The following is an 18,724-nucleotide window of genomic DNA, read 5'->3' as shown; positions in this document are numbered from 1 at the left end:
GCGTGGCGACGTCACGCCGCCGCGCGCAGCGACGCCGGGACGGCCCCCCGCGACGCGACGTCGGAGGCGGAAGTGGCGCGGCTGTCGCTCTTGGGCTCTCACTGCCGGCTCCGGGTTCTGCGAGGAGCCTCCTGCCAGCCGCCGCGTCTCCCTGCCCTCGCTGCCCCTCCATGTGCCCGGGCGCCGCCGCTCCGCCTCGGGCCGCTGCTCACCCCGGGGTTTATGGAAGTGATGGAAGGACCCCTCAACCTTGTGAGTGGTCGCGGGCTGAGTCGGGGACCGGTAGGCTGCGGGGAAACGCGGGCTGAGGGGGTCAAGCGGCACTGAAGGGGGAGCCGCGAGCTCATGGAGGGGACCCTGATCCCCGGGGCTCAGGCCTCTCCCTCGGGGCCCGTGGCATCTGCCCTGCTGGGACCGCGTCCCAGCGCCACGTAGCCGCCGCCTGCAGGCCGCGGGCAGAGTCGGGGTGTCGGGGCCGCGCCTCGCACACCGCACCCCCTCTTCCCTGCTGCCCTCGCAGCTGGGCTAGCGAAGGCCCCTCTGAAACAGCTGGATCGGAACCCCAGTCCACGCCCCGCAGCCCGGTGCCTTTGCTTTAAGGCTCACGAAAGTACCAGACGTGTTTGCCTTTCTCAGAAACACATACAGAGAGACACACAGGGGGCCGGGTCATTATTGTTTGGGGCAAAAAGGAACACACACACACACACCGCCCCAAACAACCCCACAAAACCCCAAACCTCCCACAGTTCTGTTCTAAGTGTGATCACAGGACATCTTCGGGTTTCCTGGGAAAAGGTTCATGAAATTCAGATGCAGACGTCTGGTTCCTTAGTGTTGCGGAGTAAAACTTTGCAAGTCCCAAGTCTGTAGGTGGTTTGCGATGATGCGGAGGGATTGAGAGCAGGACCGGGAAAGATTGATTGCTTCCTTTGGAACTCTGCCCTCCCTCCCGGCTTGGAAGAGCCTGGTCCGTGCTGTGCAGAGAAGCCAGAGTCTGTGGTTTCAGACTATGGATTTCTGGAGCCAAACTCCTGGATTTGAACTCGGGCTTAGTCACCTAATAGCCTCAAGAGACCTTGAACAAAAATTTTCACTTCATTGTTTTTTTTTGTTTTTGTTTTAACCCTCGTTCGTTGTGAGGATTAAAGGACTGAATAGATAAGAGACACGTAGAACTGTACGTTATGGATGGAACATTGGAAGAGTTAGTTGCTCCAGTGAGACCGTAGCCCCTGTCACTTAATGAGATTTGGGAGTGTTGAGCGTCAACGCTGGAGAGTGAACACCTAAAGCTATGGTTCCATCCCTGGCGCCAGGTTTGCAGCTCCGAGAAATCTACCCAAGAGTTACTAATTTAGACCCTGCGTCCGTTTCTAAGTGGATTACACTTCAGGCTAATGAGGCTACACTGGTGAGTTTTGGGGAGCTAGGGAAATAACCTCGCGCCTCTCTTGTTTGTAAGAGAATTTGTGTGGCCAACTATAGTTTGTAGTGAAGTATGGGTGGCTCACCAGGGAAACTCCACAGGAATATTATTAGTCGTAGCCAGCTGTTTACCGAGTGCTTCAAAGTTCAAGTGTCCTTGCCGAACGATCACTGGTTCACTTCCAGTTAGCTTCACTTGATTTGGCAGCAGGGTGTAGCCTAACCCTGGCTACCTGCTCCACAAGCGTATTCGGTGTTCCCTATGAGAACACTGAAACTGGGGCAGTGGAAGTTGGAGTACCAATCCCTCAGTCTGGGATAAAGGAGGCAGCTGGTGGCAATGGGACTTTTATTTAGCTACTGTGTGTTTGAGCCATGCTAGCTCCAAGCTCACTGTCGCCCAGGCTGGTCATGAGCTTAGCTTTCTAAATGCTGGGATTCCAGGCCCTGCTGAGGTTTGCTGTCTTAAATAGGTAAATTAGGAGGCTAGCACAATTCCATTATCCGGTCCTAAAATTTACGTGACAAATTTCAGAAATGTGGCAGTTTGAATTTTTAAGCCATTTGAGATTTTGAAGATTTCTGATTTTCAGCCTAGCTAACCATTGAAAGGTAACAGGGTGTTTACTTGAATGATTTAAGTGCATTGCAGAGTAGCATTGGCAAGCTTCTGTTAAAGAGGTGCTAGAGACTAGGGCTTGTGTCTGTGCGCGGGTCATTTCTGTGGAAATCAAGACAGCTTGGGAATGTCATTTCCCTCCACCATGTGGGTTTGGAGATTGAACTCATGTAAGCGGTGTGTGTTGTGTGTGTGTGTGTGTGTGTGTGTGTGTGTGTGTGTGTGAGTGAGTGTCTTTATCCACTGAGCCCTAGACTAAAGTTTTTTGAAGTTTTGTTTTGTTTCTGAATGTCAGTGAGTACACAGCCTTGTCTTCCCCCAACATGAAAAGGTAGCCCTAAATTCTGTGACTTAATGAAAGTTCTCGTAAACCATACAGTTCGTCATGGAAATGTACTCCAAATGCCTACTATGGAACTTCACTACTGTACCTGGGTTTAGAATCCCATGCCCTCAGAGCATCCTTGGGACTTAGTACAAGTGTGTGTGAGGTTTGCTGGTGAACAGGCCTAAGCTGAGGGGAATTAAATGATTGCTCAGGTCAGTCCCTTAAATACCCTGCATTCCAGCTTGTCATCACCTTCTAACAATGCTTTCCTATTAATGTACTTGTGGTTTTCATTTCTGTGTGCTCTTTAGAGTGGACTGTGTCACTGTGCCTCTTATTGTTAAGGTTATAGCAAGGAATTTTCAGGACGTAGAAGAGAGTAGATGGAATTCATACTGCATTTTAATATGTAGCTATTACAAATGTTCTAGCTTTCTAATTTTTAGAGTTGGTCAAGAGAAATTATACTTCCTTTGAGGGAAAATAGTCTTTCAATTCTAAATAAATTTGTTCTGTCCAGTTTTTTCCTTTGTGTTATATGCTTATTTGAGGTAGGGTCTTAAGAACAGGCTTCAGTGTGGAGTTCAGGCTTCAAACTTGTGATCCTCCTGCCACAGTTTCCTGAGTGTTGTGTTGACCAGCCTGTACCACCACACCCATTTGTTAATTTTTAATGTGGAAAAATTGTAACTTATAAAATCACTTAGTGTGTGTTAGGTATTTCTTTCCATGCATTTAATTGTTGGCATTCAATTGGTAGCAAATGAACGTCACAAGTTCCGTGAGGTGATTTCTAGCGCTGCCAGTGTGGGCAGTGATGTCAGGGTTAGTGTGCATGACTGTTGTTCATGCCGTGCTTGCCTGGACGCTGCAGGCAGTGCCCACGTGACCGCAGAGCCACACTTGTTTTGTTTTTTCTGTGTTCATCCTCCAGCTCTCTTGTTTTCTCTTAAGAGTGCTGGGAGTGTGGAGTGTTGAGTGACAGCAGCTCTCCTCTGCAGTGTTCAGTTCTTATCTTGCCTGGAGTGGTTAACGCTCTCAAGCCTCTCATCCAAGGAAAAAAAGGTTCATATCATGGGCCAAGGTGTGCTCTCTGTGCACCTGAATTTGTTGGCCTGGAAATAATGGAAGGGAAGGAAATCCTGTGCCATCTTCGGGGCTGGGCTTACTGGGAAGCACCACGGGGTTAGGGAGCTTGGGGGATGGTAATGGAGTGCTGAGTTGTAGCCAACAGTTGGAAAGTGGTAGGGCTTCATTATTAATCTTTCCTTAATAGTGACATGAGCTACCAGTTTTATAGATTATGACATAGAAATGCAGACTAAATCGAGATAGTGGGGTTTAGAAGGCAGAATCTAAAATAGATCATTGAGCTTTGTATTAGGGCATTATTTACCCATCTGCTTTACCCGCACTGAGAAGTCCTTATAGATTGATAGCAATTGGCTTTGTGTGTGGAGCTGTCAAACTGCTGTACAGTGGAAGAGCCTCTTGGGCTTCTGCAGAAACATAGGGCCTCTCACATTACACCTAAAATAAAGTCAAAATATAACGTTCGCTACATTTGAGGTGCAGTAATACTTAATGTTAGATGATTTTTTAAAAAATATGTATGTGAGTGTTTTGCCTTTGTGTATGTTTGTGTACCGCATATGAGCCTAGAGCCTTGGGCCAGAAGAGGTCATTGGGTTCCATGGAAGTGGAGTTTGAGACCTTATTGAGCCACCATCTGGGTGCTGGGAATCAAACAAGAGTTGCCAGTGCTCTTACTGCTTAGCCTTCGGTCCAGCCTCTGGATTTTTAATTAGGTATTTTTTTTCATTTACATTTCAAATGCTATCCCAAAAGTCCCTCATTACTCCCTCCCCATTTCACTACCCACTCACTCCCACTTCTTGGCTCTGGCATTCCCCTGTACTGAGGCATATAAAGTTTGCAAGACCAAGGGGTCTCTCTTCCCAATGATGGCCGACTAGGCCATCTTCTGCTACATATGCAGCTAGAGACACGAGCTCCAGGGGTACTGGTTAGTTCATATTGTTGTTCCACCTATAGGGTTGCAGATCCCTTTAGCTCCTTGGGTACTTTCTCTAGCTCCTCCATTGGGGACCCTGTGATCCATCCAATAGCTGACCATGAGCATCCACTTCTGTGTTTGCCAGGCCCTGGCATAGCCTCACAAGAGACAGCTATATCAGGGTCCTGTCAGCAAAATCTTGCAGCCTGTGGATTTTTAATACCATCAAAATTCACCAGATTGATTTGAAAGGTCCTATACTAGATTTTCACCATCTAACAGCAGATGGTGACAGTTTCCAAAAAAGGAAAAAGAAAAACAAGCTAAACTAGAAACTGATGGAAGGGAAAAGGTTATAACAAAGCAATACAAGGGGACAGTGTTGGTCTTCAGCATAGACGTGAATGAGAGCTTCAGATTCACCACTTGAGCCGTTACCTTACGATTACTCCTTGTACTGATTAGACAGGTGACTCAGTGCGTGTGTTTGGAGGTACTGCTTGATCCTTGTTCGTGGGAGCACTGGTGGACTGATTGGGGCATGGGGCTAATATGTCTCCTTTGGTCCCAACCAATGACCATACACGTCAGGAGTATAGTAGATATTCTCTGCCTTCTTTCTAATATTTGGAATGTTGTTTTTTTCTTTTCCTTTTGATATAGCACTCCAAGTCATAGATATTAATAGATTGAAAGATATAGGAGATAGTATCATTTAACTCGGAGTTTTGTTTTTTTGTTTGTTTGATGGTGGTGGGGGGTGGTGTTTCTTCATCCTGAAACCTGCTATGTAGACCAGGCTGGCCTTCAGCTGACAGAGTTCTGCCTGTCTCTGCCTTCTGAATGCTGGTACACCGTGCTAAGAAAGGTAGCCTTGAACTTGCATTTTTAAAAGCATCCCAGAGAAGCAAAAAAGTCCTTCTTGACAGTAAATTCATTCACTCAGCACCCTAATTGTAGTTGCTAGGATTTTTGTTGGGTTTAGATGATGGGAGTCCACTTGTCTTAGTTTAAGCCAAAAGAGTTATTACTCCAAAGAAAGGGGCAGGAAGAGCAGTGGTAAGGGTCTGGGAGCATGTGGGGAATCTCCTTTGATAGACTTTGAACTAACTGTTTCAGCCTTGTGTTTTCTGCCTGGCTGCTCTCAAACGTCCTGTATTTACAACCCTTTATGCTATGTTATACTTGCTTTCTGATTTCTGTTGTTGGGATAAATATTTAATCCCAAATCTGGGGTTTCTATCTTGCCTTTTACCACTTCATTTCGAGATAAAAGACACACACAACCTTTATATTTATAATAAGCCTTAATCAGCACAAGAGCAGGGCAGACCTACTCTCTATGATACTGGAATTTACTTCCCTATCAATAACCCAGAGCTATTACTTACTTTGTTTCATCTGTGCTGCTCTTAACTCCAATAATTCAATTGGCCAGCCCTCAGGACCATATTTTCTTGACTCCTAACCTATGGCGTCTTTCTCCTCTTTCTTCACGTCTTTCTCCATCCTGGTGTCTTCAGGGAACACCTAGCACTACCTGTCTTAATTCTGCCTAGCTATAGGCTGTAGGCATCTTTATTTACCAATCGTAAATAACTTGGGGGGTAAGGTCATATAGGGTCACTTGAGTCTATGTGTGGACTGTCTCTGGGCAGCCAGGTCTTGGGGCCCCCACACTTAGCATTACAACACATAGCAACAGACCAAACCTGAACAGATTTGAGGTTTGAAAATCTGGAGTTTAGGATTCTTTTTAGGTGTCCAGAAAACTAGGCAGTATAATAAGAATATGGCATCTGCTATAGGCATCCTGGTGCCAAGGAAAAGCAGTGTATAGAAAGGTAGACTGTATTTTGATTTTGGTTTTTCTACTTTGAATTTCTAAAGAAACAATTTTGTGAATTTATTTTAATGGCTATAATTTTATCACAATGTTTAAACAGAACAGTTTTAGAATAGGAATCCTCTAAAGACTCTTTAAAAGATAATGGTGACTATAGATTTCTATAGTATCTTCTACCTTTTTAGAGACAGGGTCTTGTGTGGCTCAGGCTGGTCTTAAATTCATTATGCTGTTAGGGACGACTTAGAACTAGTTCTTCTTCACCACCTGCCAGGTACCAGGATTATAGGTGTGTGCCGAGATGCCTGGAGAACAGGAAGCTGAGACAGTGGCTTACATCTCAGGCTGGCCTCCAACTTGTGATCCTACTTCAGCCCTTTTAGGGAACAGAGGTGTGAGCCACTGTCTGTAACATCGAAGATTGTACTTTGTCCTAGCTTCCCCACACGTTTGGCTAGTTGGTTAGGTTTGTTTATTTGTTTGTTTGTTTGTTTAGTTTGCTTCTCTCTATGAAAAGCTCTGGCTGTCATGGAACCAGCTTTATAGACCAGGCTGGCCTTAAACTCATAGATCTCCTCGTCTCTGCTTCCCAAGTGCTGAGATTGGAAACCTGCACCACCACGCCTGAGTTGTCTTTGATTCTTTCTTAAGATATGAGCCTCGGCCACAGATTCACTTCAGTAGACTTGCAAGCTCTACTGCAAAACTACTGACTGAAATTCTGCATTTTTAAGCAAATGCCCAAATGGTTCTCTTTACAGCTCCTAAACAGTGACCTGGTGCAAAGTCAGACTGTTAATAACAAGTGAGGATATAGCCCCTGCAAATTGGAAGAATGTAGCTGGTTTATTATGAGAGTCAGAACTTGATCTTAGAGCCCCTTGGCTCTTGGTAGGGTTAGGTCTCTGCAGTCCTATCTTTGTTATGAGGTGCTGTGGGGTTTCAAGGAAGTTTCCTTTTATGAAAGAAAAGCTGTGGGCTTTTTTTTAAAGTTAAAAACGGTGAAGGCACCTGCACATGACACCTCCATTCATTCATTTTTCTGTTGCTGCTTACTGCCTAAGACTTTGATTGAATACCACCATTCACTGCAGATATCTGTCAGCTCTCATTGTTTATACTGTCTTCTTAAACTATCTGCCCTTTGGTCTCAGTGTGGTGGTACCCATTTATACTTCTAGCATGTAGAAGGTGGTAGAGGCAAGACATGGGATTCTGTCTAAAAAAATCTGCACCTCCTGTCACCACCCCAAATGTTTTATGTGGTTACTGTTCAGGACATACTTTTTGCTCAATCTAAGTCTCCATGATTAAAATCAACGTATTATTTTAAGCTCCTATCATAGCTGAGATTTAGGGAAAAGTTTGCATTATTGCTATTGCAAATAATTGATGAATAAAAGCTCTGTGAAACAATAGGGACAATGCTGCCTTTAAGAAGAGTTGTTTGTTTCTTCTTTACAAAAATAGAAGTAGGGGAAATACAAGCAAGTGTGCTGCTTTCTACTTGTGTTTGCTTTGTATCGAGTAGACTCAATAAACATGCCCAGAATACATCTGTAGTCTCAGTTGCAAACATGATTTTTATGAAGCATTTCTGGCACATTTCTTAAAAAGCCTTCAAGATAAACCATCTTACACCTAACTGAACAGATTAGTGTTTTCCTTAAAAAAACCAAGCAACCAAACAAACAAACCCCCAAACCATGAAGTTTGCCATCCTAACCATTTTATGAACATAGTTTAGTAAGATTAAATATATTTATAATCTTGTGAAATTACCTTCCCATTTAAGACTGAATAGATTCCATTATACTTTGATTTGTCTAATCTTCTGTTATGAACATTTGCATTGGTTCTACTTGGTTATTGTAAATAATGCTGTTGTGAACAAGGGGTTTTGTTTTCCTGGTAAGTTGTCCTGTACTTCAGAACTTCCTTCCACCCTCAAGTGCCAGGATTCAGGCTGTGATTCAGCCACTTTTGGTCTCCATTGCTATGATAAATACCTCCCATGTGTTGGTTTGCTTGAGAATGGTCCCATAGGCTCATACATTTGCTCACTCAGTCCTGATTGATGAAAGGGCTAGGAGGTATAACCTTATTGGAGAAGGTGGTGCTGGGGATGGGCTTTCATATCTCAAAATCCCAGTCTGGCTGCTGCTTGTGGATCAGAATGTAACGTGCGCAGTTACCATGTCTCCAGCACCATGCCTGTCTGCTTCCTCCATCCTACCATGATGGTCATGGACTAACCCTCTAAAATTGTAAGCAAGTCCTCAAATTCCTTTTGTAAGAGTTGCCCTGGTCATAGGATCTCTTCCCACCAGTAAAACAGTGACTAAGGCAATAGCCAAAAGCAACTTAGAGGAAAAAGGGGCTTATTTGATTTTACAGTTTGTAGTTCATCATCTGAGGAAGTCAGGGCAGGACTCAAGGCAGGAACTGGAAGAATATTTCTTGCATGGCTTGCTCAGCCCTCTTTTCTTAATCCAAGACCACCTGCCCAGGGGTTGACCCTGACTTAAATTGTGCTGGCCTTCCCATTATATGCTTGCCTACAGGCCAGTCTGATAAGGGCATGTTCTTAATTGAGTTTCCTCTTCTCAGATAACCCAAGCTTGTGATAAGTTGATTTATAGACAAACAAAAAACAACTAACTACAGTTACGGTTCATGTGTTTGTGCGTGCCTGTCTTTTTGTTTGAGAAAAGGTCCCACCCGGCACTGAACTTAATTCTCTTTCTTTTTTCTTTCCTGTTTCTCTTTCCTTCCCTTTTTCTTTCCTCCTTTCCTTTTTTCCTTTTTCCTTTTTTCCCTTTTTCCTTCTTTTTCCTTTTTCCTTTTTCCTTCTTTTCCCTTTTTCCTTTTTCCCTTTTCCCTCTCCCCTTTTCCCCCTCTCCCCTTTTTTCCCCTCTCTCCTTTTTTTCCTCTCTCCTCTTTTTCCCTCTCCCCTCTTTTTCCCTCTCCACTTTTTCCCTCTCCCCTTTTTCCCTCTCCCCTCTCCCCTCTTTTCCCCTCTTTTTCCCTCTCCCTTCTTTTTCCCTCTCCCTTCTTTTTCCCTCTCCCCCTTTTCCCCCTCTCCCCTTTTTTCCCTCTTCCCTTTTTTTCCCTCTCCCCTTTTTTCCCTCTCCCCTCTCCCCTCTTTTCCCCTCTATGTACCTTTATAGTAGGAATATCTAAATTTGCTTTTCTTTTTCTTTTTTCTTTGATGACTTGCACATGAAATATACTTACTACTAAGTAGAACAGAGGCCACTTAGCAGTTAAAGCCCAGTAAGCAGAGAGGGCTTAGGAATGGTGTCCTCTCAGATACTATGCTTCTTGGCTTGGCTCCTTTCATAGCTTAGTTTTTTGTTTGGTAACAAACAACATCCGTTATCTTGTTAAAAGGCTGATTTTATTTAGGAGTCTTGTTTTATAATTTTGGAGTAACTAAGAATGTTTGTCTTCTAGGCTCACCAGCAGAGCCGCCGAGCAGACCGTTTGTTAGCTGCTGGGAAATACGAAGAGGCGATTTCTTGTCACAGAAAGGCAACAAGTAAGTGCTTTTCTTAAATACTGAACAGAGCTGTTGGCAGACAGGCCAGAGGGGGCCAGCCTGCACCGCCAGGGGAAATACTGTCACAAAACGGGGGGCTCTCTCTCTCTCAAGATTTATTTATTTATTTTATGTATATGAGTACATTGTAGCTGTAAGGATGGTTGTGAGCCTTCATGGGGTTGTTGGGAATTGAATTTAGGACCTCTGCACAATCTGGTAGGCCCCACTTGCTTGGTCCCTGCTCCCTCCAGCCCAAAGATTTATTTATTATTATAAATAAGCACATTGTAGCTGTCTTCAAACATACCAGAAGAGGGTGTCAGATCTTATTACAGGTGGTTGTGAGCCACCAAATGGTTGCTGGGATTTGAACTCAGGACCTTCGGAAGAGCAGTAAGTGCTCTTACCTACTCAGCGATCTCCAGGCCACAAGAGTTCTTTCTTACTGGTAGTTGTCATGTAGGTATGAAGCTGTTGGCTTTCCAGGCTGGAGATGGAGTGTCAGTTAAGTACGTATTTAGAATGTATGTTTCCTACCAAAATTTCTGGTTAGTCTTATAAGTAGATATGGGGGCCTGATTTGCAAAGCTCTGTCTCAGTTAGCTAGGTAACAAACTCAAAAGCCTTGGGAGTGCTTACTCGTGATTCATCTCGAGTGGTGCCACCTCTGTTCTAGAACATGCTGCGAGAAAGCACTTCTCCTTCCCTTCCCTTCTGAGTAAAGCAGTATTCTTTCCTGGCAGGGAAAAGAATGTTATTTTACTGTTGAAATACAAACTCATGGTGGGCACTGCTTTGGCTAAATCTCCTGCATGTTTTGCTTATAAGTAATTACCAAGAGGAAAAAAATTTGACTCAGGATCTTGCTAATATAGCCTCCTGGCCCAGTACTTATTATGTAGCTCAAGCTTACTCACCGAGCTTGCACACTTCTCCTGCTAAACCTCCTGAAGTGTTCGGATTACAGGTGTGTGCCAGTCACACCCAGCTAAAAATTGTAAACTAGTTTTAGTTAAATGAGTGGCTCACACCTGTAATCCTCACACTTTCTGGGGTGAAAGACAGAGCATCACAGAATTGAACACCAGATGGGGGATGGAGAGAGAGAGAGAGAGAGAGAGAGAGAGAGAGAGAGAGAGAGAGAGAGAGATAGATGTGTGTGTATGTGTGTGTGTATTTTTATATTAGGTGGAATTTTCTATAATCCAAAACCAGTTGTCTTTAAATCTCTCTTCAACCATAGTATTAACTAGATTGTTAATGTGTAGTGTAACCCTGTGATGGTATACCATGTTTAAATAGAAAACCATGATATTGATGAGTGCCATGGTCCTTTAACCATAGTAGATAAGGCTTTGTGTGTATGTGTGTGTTAGGTGAAAGTGGAGTGAATCAGCCAGAGTACGACGTATGTAAGTTTATTTATAGTCACCTGTTGTAATTGTCATCTGGAGGTTTACTGTCTCTGTTCAGCTAACTTAGGCTTAGTCCTGGAAGCTTCTAGCTTCTAGCTTCTGTACAGTATAATCTAGGATTATAGAATGTTTTCAATCTTTGAGACTTACAGCTGAATAAGTTCACGTTTCTAGTTATTTCTGAACTCTGGCTGGCTGGTTCAACTCAGCTGTTCTGGCTCAAACTCTTCTCCAAGATGACTGATTGACTCTGGCTTCTCTTGGCCTCTCCTGAATTGCTCTGCTTGGCCTCAAACTAACTCAAGCAATCACCTGTGTCCAGCTTGTTATTTCTCTGTACCTTGTCTCTGTACAACTCTCCTGCTAAAGCAACCTCCTTTTTCTCACCCCTTAAGTAGCTTCTCTTTCTTCTCTCCTCTTTCTTGTAATAATTGGCCATATCTTATTCTGTCAAATTTTTCTCTGATTCGTCACTTTGTCTGCCACAGCAGTTAGACGTCACTTTCAAACAGGGGTGTTCCTTCTACAAACTAACTTTACCTTCATTATTTGGGTTAAAGGTGTGTGCTAAGGACTGAGAAACACCACAGCTAGAAACATAACCTCTGGGTTCAGGGTGTTATCACATATCCTGCAACAGTATTATACACTAAGTGTAGGATATTCTGAAGAAACATAACCTCTGGGTTCAGGGTGTTATCACATATCCTGCAACAGTATTATACACTAAGTGTAGGATATTCTGAAGAATTTGAAAGGGAGGGGAAAAAATCCCTAAGCTGATCTTTTGTCTTTGAAGACTGAACAACTATGGGAGACTGGACAATGTCTAGTTTCCCACAGTGGTAGAAAACTTGCAGACAGTTGGAGGTCGTGAGGTGGGGGGTATTTCTCTTGTTTACTTAATATGTACTTTAAATATTAGTCTCATGTTATAATTAAGAGAAGTAATTGCCATTATTGTTAAGATTTTTCCAAACCCAACAGGAAAATCCCAGTACTGAGGAAGGAAAATGAATAAGTCTCACACCTAACCAAGAAGCTAATAGTAGTTGATATCTGCTAATGGAAGAGAAAATACATTTTTTTGGCTTTGTGGGTTTTTTTTTTTTGTTGTTTTTTTTGTGTGTGTGCACGCATGTGTGTATAAACTGTTTTGTTTTTGTCTTTTTAGTTTTTTTTTTTTGAGAGAGAGAAAACATGAAGTTGGGTGGGTAGGGAGATGGAAAGGATCTAGAAGGAGTTAGAAAGGAAAAGAATATGATCAAAATATGTCATCTGAAAAAATTTTAAATAAAAAAAGAAAAGGTGACTCTTTATTTGAGATAGTTCTTTCATAAACTTCAGTATTAGATTATCAAGTGTGATTTTTGTGAAGGAAACCCTGACCATGCACTCAATATTTTAAAAAAAATTTTAAAATAATATTTGTTTTATATCTGTGTGTACATGCATGGCTGCCTGAGTTTATGTGCAGCACATCTGTGCAGGTGTCACTGAAGGCAGGAGGACATTGTGTTCCCTGGACTTGGAGGAGGAAGCCTACCTGGGTGCTGGAAACCAAAGCGAAGAGCCATAGTGCTCTTAATGGCTGGGCCATCTCTGCTTTATTGTGGGTAATCTCTAAGTAGTGGTATGGTCCTTCTTTGCACTTTCGGATTATCGTAGGTATCCTGCCCTGTTAAATTTAGGTTCAGTGCTCTGTCAAGGTCAGCATTTCCAGTTGATTTAAACTTGGTTTTGTGAGACCTATTCTAAGTGTTAAGACAGGTGGTTTAAAGCAAACTGTAGTTCCGGGGAGACACATGCATGTAGACAGGATGACGGGCTGTCACACGAAGTCCCACAGTGTGTCCTAAATGCTGTTTCCCTGTTTGTGTGCAAGCTTGGCAGAGATGGTAGTGCTGGAGAAGGAACATTTACTTTGAATCTCGGGCTTGGTAGAACCTGGCAGACAGAAAATTCTAAGTTGTGAAATTTAAAAAAAAAAAAATCATTAAGGTATCTGGATTAAGAGCAGACAGCAAAGGAAGTGTAAAAATCAGAGGCTCCAGAAACGTTTCTAGTGAGCGAGAGCCTGAGCCAGGATTAGTAGCGCTTGTGACTTTAGTCCAGTTATTTCAGAAAGACTATTAAATACCTTACAGAGGAACATAGGTGCGTGCAGAAGCTAAAGGCAAGTAGATGAGGAAAGCCATGCAACGCTGGACGGGAAGGACTGCGACTGGGATTCATGAAGTGAATTTCAAGTTCTCGTATTGCAGAGCTTGCTCTTGCTTCTGTATTAGTCAGGGCTTCCTCTTTCTGACAGAATACATTTTTGTCTGAAACGTCTGGAACTCCGCCTTTATTCTCTGCATTCTGGTCAGCATTTTGGTCTGCTGTTTTTACCAGAATTGCCCACTAAGCACCACCTGACAACTCTCTAAGCCGTCTTCTCGAGCTTTCCTTCTCCACACTTTCAGACTTGTGGAGACCAGTGCCAGTCACTTCTGAACGACAGTGGTTCTAGGCTTAGTTCTAGTTTCTGGGATAAGTTTCCATCACGGGCAGAAATATCTGAGGAAAATGTACTTTCTTATTTATTTTATTTGTGTACGTTGGAGTGAGGGAGATAGGCATGTGTGCAGATTAGAGGATAATTGTTGGGAGTGGTATCCAAGGATCAAATGTGGGTGTCTCTAGCTGCTCTACCCTCTTGACAGCTCCAGAAATCAACTTTGACAAAGGAAAGACAGCAAGAACAAGTAAGGTGTATACCACCACGCCTGATGGCGTGACTTTAATCCCAGAACACATGGCGGAAGGAGAGAAGTGATTCCCACAGACTGTCCTCTGACCTCTACCTGTGTGCCGTGGTGCTCTCGGGGACATCAAGATCCATCAGGCTGGACTATCCCAACCCTGAAAGCGGGCACTCAGGGAGCTAAGTCAGCATCTTTTAAGTTTGAAAGCAGCCTGGGCTACATTGTGATATTTTTTTAAAACTTTTTATTTATTCATTTTATGGGTGTTTTGTTTGTATGTTTGTTTGTGTCTGTGCACAGTGTTTATGCTTGGTGCCCAAAAAGGCCAGAAGAGGGCAAGGATTCCCTCAGATTGGATTAAGGTTGTAAGCCATCATGTGGGTGCTGGGAATTGAACCCCAGTTCTCTGGATGAACAGCCAGTACTCTTCATTGCCTGAGACCCTACTTTGAACAAAGATGCATCCAAATTACGTCAGCTTAGCCCACCGAGAAAAATGTAAAGATTTCAGCATTGCCTATTTAAATTCAACAGTTTAAATCACCCAGAATTTGATCAAGATTAAAGAAAAGTGTGTCTTCTTAAATGGTATTATACTGCACAGTGTATATTATCATATCTAAAGGCTTTTTGTTTAGGCAGTCTATAGCGTATGCTGGGTTTGAAATTGTGATCCTCCTATGTCAACCTCCCCCATGCTATTCCACGAGTGCCACAGTGTCTGGCTTAGGGCTCTTACGCACCTAATGATAGCGGTAGATTGCTGTTGGGATAGCACAGAAACAGTCGAGAAAAAGAGTTCCCGTAGGAGAGCACAGAGATGTGCAGATAACGCAGGTAGACGGAGTCATGAGGATCTCTTGATAGTTTTGCTGAGCATAGAACCTCAGTAAATTCTTACTTAGCTTGGTTCTCTGTAAACAGTTTAATTAAATCTTTAGTTCTTTCATCATAAAAATCTTCAAATCTTTTTGTTCTACATTGTTAGGCCAGGTAAGCCCTCAGCCATGGCTAGGCCCCCAGCCTCCCCACCTTTAAAGGGTTTAAAGCTTCCAGTTATTAAGATGGCTTAGGGAATACTTGTTTACCAGTGATATTCTTTTGGGAGAAGTTAATACTGTTTTCAAATTTGCCTTTTTAGAACAGTTGCTTAGAAAACCAGTTCTCTGTATTGTGACGAGTAAGCATTCCTATTATTAACCTATAAATTACAAACTTATGATACTCATATATTAATTTTCTGCTTTTTTTTAATTAGCATATCTCTCTGAAGCCATGAAGCTGACCGAGTCTGAGCAGGTGAGCCATGCTCATAGTATTTGCAGAAGTGTTTTGGGGGGCTGGAGAGATGGCTCGGCAGTCAAGAGAAGAGAACCCAGGTACTATTCCCAGGATTTGTGCCAGGCAGGGGTCTGATGCCGGCTTCCGGCTTCATAGGCACCACACTCACACACACCCTCCTTCCTCCGTTATTTAAAAAACAATCATGGTCCACTGTATAGTCCTTGCTGGCCTGGTGTACACTATGTAGAGCAGGCTAGCCTTGAACTCAAGAGATCCATAGACCTCTGTCTCCATAGTACTATGATTATAGGGATGTGCTACTATGCCTGGCTGAAAAAAAAAACTTTTTTTTTCCCCTCAAAGCAATATTTTCTTGTGGAGATTTGAATTGTGACACTGAAAAATATGCAGATGTATTTTAGGAAGGAAATGAAAAACTCTATGAGCCACCTGCCATTGGCATTGCAGACATGTTTTCCTGTGTCCTGCCATTACTTAGAGGTCTCAGCCAGGGGTTTTCCTTGGCGCCCATCAGGACCTTTCCTACTGCTCCACTGGCTTTTGACACTGGCTCACACCGAGGAAGCAGGAATGGCCAGGGCAGCCACATGGACTACACTTTGCTTAATCAGAGGCAATTGAAATCTGACCAATCTCCTCTGTGTCTCTTGAATACTTAGAAGATTCCTGGACTTTGAGATCTGTTTCTGGATGACTTTATACTGTTATATATGGCTTGGGGAAGGAAGCCCTGTGCCTAAGTCTTAAATATACATTCACCTGGGGGTTGGAGAGGTGTCTGAGCAGTCAAAAGTACTGACTGCCCTTCCAGAGAACAAGGGTCTGGGTCCCAGCTCCCACCACTGCTTTGTGGTTAGCAGAGGAAGCCCAGAGTGAGTGAATGTAGCTGATTTACTTGGGCACGGCCTTGACAAAGAGCAAGACTTCAGACCCATGGGAGTTGCCAAAACCTTCCCTAAATGGGTCAGGCGGAGAATTGGCGAAGCCCTTTTTCTCTGGTCCAAGTATGAGTGTTGGTGTTTGCAAAAACTAGCTACTGCAGCTTTATCCTCCTGGTTGTCTATAGCTTGAGACTGCCCTTCTCGCCCCAGAGACTAGCCGGCCCCTCCCTGCTGTACATAGTAAACACGCTGAGATTCCAGGTTGCAGTGGGGGTAGGTGTGGATCCATCGGTTTTTCTGGACATGTGTCTGTCTACCCTTTCTTCATCCTTCTGCCACTCCTAGTCAGGGTTCCAAGCTCACATCCTGTGGGTCATGGCAGGGGCTCACAACAGCCTGTCTCCAGTTCCCAGAGATGAACTGTCTCTTCTAACCTCCATGTACATTCACCCATGTCCACACATAAAATTAAATATGTTTAAACAACTGTGTCCAAAGCTAGGTTTTCCTTTTTTTCAGTGCCTGGGGTCAAGCTTAGGCCTTTAAGTGCTCATAAACGTGTCCCTCAGCTGCATCCTTAGCTGGGCAGATAGATGCTTTTCTTATCACATGACGGTAGGAGAAAAGGGTGTGTCAACTGAACTGAGGACATAATTCCTACAGGCTGCAACATTGGCAGCCTGAACCAAGGGATCGTTGAAGCTACAGCTGACGGTACAGAACTTGTGATGGCTGTGGTACAAGTGTGCATCAAGGTTTCCAAATGCCCTGTGGATTGGAAGATCGAGGATGAGGGGGATAGAATCCATCATGGTAGGGTGGGCATCACACTTGGAGCTCAGCCCACAGTGAATGCTTATGGTGTGGCTCGTTAATCTCTGGGGATCAGGAACAGAAATGGCTGTGACCCTAAAGGCCCACCACAGGCAGGCCATTTACATAGACCACACCTCCTAAAGAGTCCACACTCACTCAAACAAGTTTGAGACCCATGAGCCCCTGAGCCTTCTGATGCTAAGTTCTGTACACTGACCTCTTCCTCTGTGTCTCAGGCTCACTTATCACTGGAACTGCAAAGGGACAGCCACATGAAACAGCTGCTTCTCATCCAGGAGAGGTGGAAGAGAGCAAAGCGAGAGGAGCGGTTGAAAGCGCAGCAGAGCACGGAACGGGACGGAGCCCCCCACCTGCAGGCACCTCCCAGGCCCTCTGAGGATGCTGAAGGCCAGAGCCCTCTGCTTTCTCAGCCATACATCCCTTCCACAGAGAGGCGCCTCCCCGAGGTGCAGGGGGTCTTTGACAGGGATCCAGACACATTGCTGTTTTTACTTCAGCAAAAGAATGAGCCATCAGAGCCCTGTATTGGAAGCAAAGCCCCAAAAGATGATAAAACGATTATAGAGGAGCAGGCAACCAAAATAGCAGATTTGAAGAGGCATGTGGAGTTCCTTGTGGCTGAGAATGAAAGATTAAGGAAAGAAAATAAACAGCTAAAGGCTGAAAAGGCCAGACTCCTGAAAGGCACAGCTGAGAAGGAACTGGACGTCGATGCAGACTTTGTAGAGAAGTCAGAGCTGTGGGGCTTACCTTCACACTCGGAATCCGCCGCTGCCTCTTCAACCTGGCAGAAGTTTGCAGCTAACACGGGGAAAGCCAAGGACATTCCAATACCCAACCTTCCTCCTCTGGATTTCCCATCTCCAGAGCTTCCTCTGATGGAGCTCTCGGAGGACATTCTGAAAGGATTCATGAATGACTAAGATGGAAGGCCATTGGAGAGGCTGGCGACAGTTAATCCAGAAAAGAATATAAAAGGGAAAGCCACGCCCCAGGGGAATGCCAGAGATGCTCCTTCATCTGGTATGCTGTGGGAGAAGAGGTGGTGCCAGGACCTGGGAAAGTCACTGTGAAACATCACTTACCTTCGTCACGACTAAAGCTCATGATTCCGACTCGGCAGACACTGAACTCTTGGCGGTTCGCTTTCTTATGATACAAACCAAATGGCTACCTGGAATAATTTTTCAAACAGTTATTTTTCTTCAGGGTTAAATGTATAAAAGTATGTCATTAATCTATAATGCCATAAATGATAATGCAAAAGCTAAATATGGTGGCCTGAGAGGCTCACTTGTATTTGGAACATGCTTTCTATCATGCGTTGACTGTATGCATTTTCTGCACATTGTGTTTGTTTGAGATGTGGTGTGTAAGATACACGCTTCCAGATGGAACTGTACGTGCCACGTTTGCACTACTCGTAACATAATGAGAACCTCAAGACTATCAGGAGAAATATTTAAATTTCCATTTTATGAAGAAAGGAACCAAATTATTAGTTACGCTTTTTAAAGAAATTACCAGTTTACATAATTAATCAGGGTGCATTTAAGTTCTAACTTTGTGTTATATGATGCATCATTTGAAAATACTGAGGCACTCTCCTTTGTGCTGAATGATGCATGTGTGAAAGCAATGCTAGTTAGCAGTATTTGATTGTAAGAAATAAATAAAATAATTGTGTTTCATACCTTTGTTGAGTATGACTTGTGGTTAGCAGGCAGGGTACTCAATGTCCTGTGTTCCTGCCCTTT

At 43.8% G+C, this 18,724-nt stretch overlaps 1 protein-coding gene across 4 annotated transcripts; it reads left to right on the top strand.

Annotated features, from left to right (window-relative positions):
• Window positions 1–5: 5 nt before the first annotated feature.
• On the top strand, window positions 6–18,660 carry Nrbf2 (nuclear receptor binding factor 2). 4 transcript variants are annotated; one of them, XM_017314049.2, is made up of 5 exons: window positions 6–252; window positions 9,695–9,779; window positions 13,903–14,127; window positions 15,203–15,243; window positions 17,183–18,660. In XM_017314049.2, the coding sequence occupies exons 4-5, from the start codon at window positions 15,220–15,222 to the stop codon at window positions 17,888–17,890; spliced, it is 732 nt and encodes a 243-aa protein (XP_017169538.1). In that variant the 5' UTR covers window positions 6–252; window positions 9,695–9,779; window positions 13,903–14,127; window positions 15,203–15,219; the 3' UTR covers window positions 17,891–18,660. The 4 variants fall into 4 exon arrangements, with proteins under 4 accessions (XP_017169538.1, NP_001031370.1, XP_006514001.1 ...); NM_001036293.2 differs by lacking the exon at window positions 13,903–14,127 and having other exon boundaries at window positions 68–252; XM_006513938.4 differs by lacking the exons at window positions 9,695–9,779; window positions 13,903–14,127 and having other exon boundaries at window positions 171–252.
• Window positions 18,661–18,724: the final 64 nt, after the last annotated feature.

This window comes from Mus musculus, chromosome 10 (genome assembly GCF_000001635.26).
Source record: "Mus musculus strain C57BL/6J chromosome 10, GRCm38.p6 C57BL/6J".
Classification (NCBI taxonomy): domain Eukaryota; kingdom Metazoa; phylum Chordata; class Mammalia; order Rodentia; family Muridae; genus Mus; species Mus musculus.
Note: the sequence above shows the minus strand (reverse complement) of the source record. Positions and strands in the feature narration are given on the sequence as shown.